The 5,663-nt window shown below is 36.6% G+C and overlaps 1 protein-coding gene across 2 annotated transcripts in view; it reads left to right on the top strand.

Moving 5' to 3' along the window:
- The window catches only part of LOC107673615 (beta-1,4 N-acetylgalactosaminyltransferase 1-like), a 35,738-nt gene extending 35,018 nt beyond the window's left edge, over positions 1–720 (top strand). For both annotated transcript variants that reach the window (XM_016467274.1, XM_016467275.1), the window contains one exon: positions 506–720. In XM_016467274.1, coding sequence (XP_016322760.1) covers positions 506–720 — 215 coding nt within the window. The remainder of the gene's footprint in view (positions 1–505) is intronic.
- Positions 721–5,663: the final 4,943 nt, after the last annotated feature.

The following is a 5,663-nucleotide window of genomic DNA, read 5'->3' as shown; positions in this document are numbered from 1 at the left end:
AATCAAATATTTCTGGAGAAACTTGAAAATGTGCATTTTCCCCCATCCAATCCGACAGAGCTTGAGAGGTGAAGAGGTGAGGAGAAGAATGACAGATAATTGCCAAATGCTGATGAACAAAGCTTGTCACATCAAATAAAAACAAAAAAAGACTTGAGACTGTAAAGGTGCTTCAGCTAAATATTTAGTTATTTAATACTTATGCAATGTACTTATTTCAGTTTTTTTATTTTTACTAAATTTACGAAGTTGTGACAATTCTGTTTTTGCTTTGTCAATATGGTGTATGGAGTGTAGATTGATGTGGAAAAAAGTATTTTAAAGCAGTTTAACATAAGGCAGCAACATAAAACATGAAAAAAATGAAGGGGTATAAATACTTTCGCAAAGCACTGTATATATACAGTATATATATATATATATATATGCTTTTTTAAAGTGACAGCAGTTACCATAAGAAATTACAAACACGCTGATTTCCTCATTTCCATATTTTGTTTTACAGAGTTTTTTATTGATGGGCTCGGCTCCCTGCATGTTGGGTCTTGTGATGATGTCATCGTGAACCACGCCACCAAGATCAAGCTGCCGTGGGGCCAGTCGGAAAGCGACAAAACTTACGCGAAGTTCCGTTACCCTCCTGCTTCATCCGATGCAACACACACCAAAAATGGCCTCTTGTACTTCAAAAACCGCTTCCAGTGTCTAACACACAACTGAACACTCCATGACTATGCCCTTTCTCTCATCCTCCCTCAAACGAACACTCTCTCCCTGAGTAGCTAAAGGGGCCTGTGAAGACACTGGAAGTGTGCTGTGGATGTACTGTATATGGTCCCATGTGAGTATGGGGGAGTTCAAATAGGCCTCTTCTTTTGGAAAGGGTCATAATGTGATCAAACATGACTGACGGATGAGATGCTCAGTGATGGCTGATTAAGATTTTTTTTTATACTTGAAGATGTCTCCTTTCTTTAGCTTTATTTTTGTTCAGAAGAATTCTTTAGATACAGATCAAACCATTCCGTAAATTATGCACAGCCGTCTTTTTCTCCTCAGCCAATCATGTTTCAGTATCACATTTAAAGGGATAGTGAGACCAAAAATGAATTCTGTCATCATTTACTCACGCGGATGTTGTTTCAGACTTATTAAGGAGATGTTCAAGCTCCTTAAATTATGACAGAATTGTCATTTTTGAGTGAACTAGTCCTTTAACTGATGAGAATACAGATGAAGTTTCTTTTGAAACTGAAGAATGAAGAGAAGACTGTGGAGGTAAACATTTTTAACCATGACTTTTAGAATTTTTAAATCCAGTTAAGGGGAGACACCTTCTTTGGGACATTCACATGGAATGTCACATCAGCTCCCTGCCTGGCATTAATCGTGTGTGTACTTGTGTATGTGTGTATGTGTGTCTGTGTGCGTTTTATTGAGGGTCATCTCTCTGTACGTTTGCACTAAAACAAATGGACTTCAATTGGAGAGACCCGACCCTCGGCGTCACTGAAAGAAGGAACAGACTGAACATCATTGGCAAGCTAAAACCACAGACAATCCAACATATCACTTTCATTCTCTCTCTCTCCCTCTCACTTACACACTTCGACAGATTTGTGACCCTGGACCACAAAACCAGTCTTAAGTCGCTGTGGTATATTTGTAGCAATAGCCAAAAATACATTGTATGGGTCAAAATTATTGATTTTTCTTTTATGCCAAAAATCATTTGGACATTAAGTAAAGATCATGTTCCATGAAGATATTTTGTAAATTTCCTACTGTAAATATATCAAAACTTATTTTTTGATTAGTAATATGCATTGCTAAGAACTTCATTTGGACAACTTTCAAGGCGATTTTCTCAATATTTTGATTTTTTTGCACCCTCAGATTCCAGATTTTCAAATAGTTGTATCTCGGCCAAATATTGTCCTATCATAACAAAGCTTATTCATTCAGCTTTCAGATGATGTATAAATCTCAATTTCGAAAAATGTACCCTTATGACTGGTTTTGTGGTCCAGTGTCATGTTTCTCAGTGAGAGATGGAGGGGTGATTCATTGTACATCAGTAAAATCTGAATTTGATATTTTTCTGTTCTAAAGAGTGACTGTGCCAAAGGCTTAATCACTGTCCTGGTATGACTTGTTTATTGTTTGTACTTTTTTTATTTCCTTTATTCTGGGGTCTTTCTAAGATTGTGTCCTATTGTACTGAAGCATGCAGCCTGGTTTCAATAGCAGCCAGATGTGAAGCAGCAATGTCCAATGCTGCCTTTTATAAATTTAGTTCGCATTCACACATCATAAGCATATATTCCAAAGGCACTTACACTCTTAAAAATAAAGGTGCTTCAAAAGGTTCTTCAAGCGATGCCATAGAAGAACCATTTTGGTTCCACAAAGAACTATTCAGTCAAAGGTTCTTTAAAGAACCATCTCTTTCTTACCTTTTTATAATCTGAAGAACCTTTTTCGCCCCAAAGAACCTTTTGTGAAACAGAAAGGTTCTTCAGATGTTAAAGGTTCTTTATGGAACCATTTAGACAAAAAGGTTCTTCTATGGCATCGTGAAGCACCTTTATTTTTAAGAGTGTACTGTAAAGGCTTTATTTATTTATTTATTTTATTTGAGCTGGATTTCATCCAAAGCCAGTTTTGGGGGGAAAAGTCCAGTCAGTGGTTTTTGCTATGCAGAATGGCTGAGATAATTAACCTTACTAAAATTTTTAAAAAGCAACATTAATAGACTTTTCAGAGTAGATCACACAGATGTGCAAATAACAAAAAAATATTATCAAATAAAATGGTTAATGAAATGTTAGGCTATATTTACAGCAGCAGTCAAAAATATGGACACACCTGATACTTTATTAATTCTAATTATTTCCCACATATTATGATACATTTTGTGATGAAAATGTCAAATCTAAAAACAAAAATCAAAATTAAATTCTATATTCTAGCTTCTTTAAAGTAGTCAAGCTCTGCCCAGTAATCCATTAAAAACTCTTTAAGAAATTAGGTTTTAAAAAGACATTCATAAACAAACACTATGTATATTTCTCAACAAAAATTAATCTTTAAGATCGAAAGGTAATGATAAACTATTTAAATGTGTTCAAACCTTGATTTGCAAATATTTCTATATTTGATAGAAATAAATAAGTAAAAAAATGACCTGGGCTGTATGCAGCCACCTTCTGTAGAGTAAAAGCACATAAGAAGCCAATGTAATTGCGGTCTAATCCAATGTACAGTACAGCATCCTCGGCCATAATTTTAGTTATGTTTGTCTGCATAATGTTTGTTTTATGTGTGTGTGTGTGTGTGTGTGTGTGTGTGAGAGAGAGAGATAAGTGTTTTTTAAACTACATTAAGTGGGCTTTACATTGTCGCTCATGAACAGCATGAGGCCCTAATGACTGTTTGCTGCATTATCCATTGAACCACAAATTCTTCAAATAATGTTCAACATTATGGCCTTGTCAAAGTGAGTGTGAGTATGTGATAGTTTTCCCCTACCTTTCTGTTACATCCTGTCTAAAAACGGTGCCATACAGGAGTAAATAAGTGCAAGACTGTCCAGCAAGCCTTAAAAGAGGTTAAGGAAGTGAAAGAACATAGTGTGAAAAAAAACGAGAGGTTCAGTATAAAAATCACAGGTTAAATATAACAAGCAATGGTGTAAAACGGAATTGAAAACGAACTCTTGTGCACTTGTTTTGCATCTTGAATGCCATGTGATGCCCCTCAAAGCAGAAAAAAGGTATAAAATCATTTTAAATTGTTCTTTATCGCTCTCCAGTCACTGAGCTTGTTTTAGTCCTGAAAAAAACAGGTGAAGGATGCAGTCCTGCAATACTAAGTATAGAGCTGCTATGATTCTGTTTGGAGAATGCATCCATTTATCTGCCCTTCATATTCAAGCATAAGCATGAGCGCAAGGTCAAAAAGGAGCATGTAAAAGCATTGGTGTAAGGCTACTTGACTCTTATGGTTAGTTTCAGATAAGCTTATGGTGATGGGAGCTTGAACAGATATAGGAAGCTGAGTATCTGATTTTCTGGCTGCGTATTAAATGATGAGATTGACTTTTTGATGATTCTATTTTTAGGGGAAGTCGTGGCCTAATGGTTAGAGAGTCGGACGCGTAACCCAAAGGTTGCGGGTTCGAATCTCGTAACTGCAGGGATTGTAGGTGGGGGGAGTGAATGTACAGCGTGGTACCACCTTCAATACCACGACTGAGGTGCCCTTGAGCAAGGCACTGAACCCCCAACTGCTCCCCGGGTGCCGCAGCAAAAAAATGGCTGCCCACTGCTCCGGGTGTGTGTTCACGGTGTGTGTGTGTGATAAATGTTTATGGGATAAATGCAGAGCACTAATTCCGAGTATGGGTCACCATACTTGTCCACATGTCACGTCACTTTTTTTCTCAAAAACCTCCCTGCTTCCTCCTCACTTCACTGCAATGATTCTGTCTCCCCATCTCTGGGTTTCTCACTGTGTCTGCATGACTCCTAATTTCTGTTGGTGTTTTGTATCTCTACCAGTAGGTAGCTAATTCTCTGATCCCCAAAAAAGTGTGGCTGCCTATTGATAATTTTTTTTAAAGAACATAATGGAGTATGCAAAAGTCCCTTAGATATAAAAGGGGAAAAGAAAAAAACAAAACAATGTTTTTTCCTTTTTTGTAAATGTAAGAAAAAGCATTTGTTGTCGAATGGAATGAGATAAAGGCTTTGGTGATAACATTTTGTCCTGTTTTCCTGAAAAACTAAGTAAATCTGGTTATAGAATATAGACAGATGTCTGGAATAACTTGAAAATCTTTTAATTGACAGCTTTTTAAATGAAACTCAGAGTCATTCAGTGAATATACACTGCTAATGAAAATGTCTAAACTGAAATAAAAAAAAGTAACACATTGGATATAGCCTGATATTCTGTCTTTTTACAAAAAGGATCAAGTACACACCTGATATTTATTTACAGTACCCGACATGGCAACTGCCTAAAACCGTTCTTTGTGTCACATTACACAACCCCAATTCCAGAGAAGTTGGGACGTTTCGTAAAAATGCAATAAAATCAAGAATCTGTGATTTGTTCATTCTCTTTAACTTTTATTTAATTGACAAAAGTACAAAGAAAAGATTTCCAACATTTTTCACTGACCAGCGTAAATGTATTTTGTAATTATTAACAAATTTTGATTTTGATGCCTGCAACACATTCCAAAAAAGTTGGGACAGAGGCAAAATAAAAGTGAAAAGGTTATAGGATATCCACTTTAAACTGTTTTGAAACAGTTCACAGTAAGCAGGTGAATTGGTAATAGGTCAAGTTATCATGTTTGGGTATAAAAGGAGCATCTCAGTCTTGCAAGCAAAGCTGGATCATGGCTCATCACTTTGTGCCAAATTTCACCAACTACCACATGTGATATTGTGAAAAGGTTCAGGGAATCCAGAGAAATCACAGTACATGTAGGGCAAGGCAGGAAACCTCAGTTGAATGTGCTTGACCTTTGAGCCCTCAGATGGCATTGCATAAGAAACCGTCATGCTGCGATGTTAAATATAGCCACACGGGCTCAGGAGTACTTCAGAAAACTGCTGTCACTTAACACAGTCTGCTGCTGCATCAAGAAA

The sequence above is a fragment of the Sinocyclocheilus anshuiensis genome, unplaced genomic scaffold, assembly GCF_001515605.1.
Source record: "Sinocyclocheilus anshuiensis isolate Anshui unplaced genomic scaffold, SAMN03320099.WGS_v1.1 scaffold44, whole genome shotgun sequence".
Taxonomy (NCBI): Eukaryota; Metazoa; Chordata; class Actinopteri; order Cypriniformes; family Cyprinidae; genus Sinocyclocheilus; species Sinocyclocheilus anshuiensis.
This window is presented reverse-complemented; position numbering and strand designations above follow the sequence as displayed.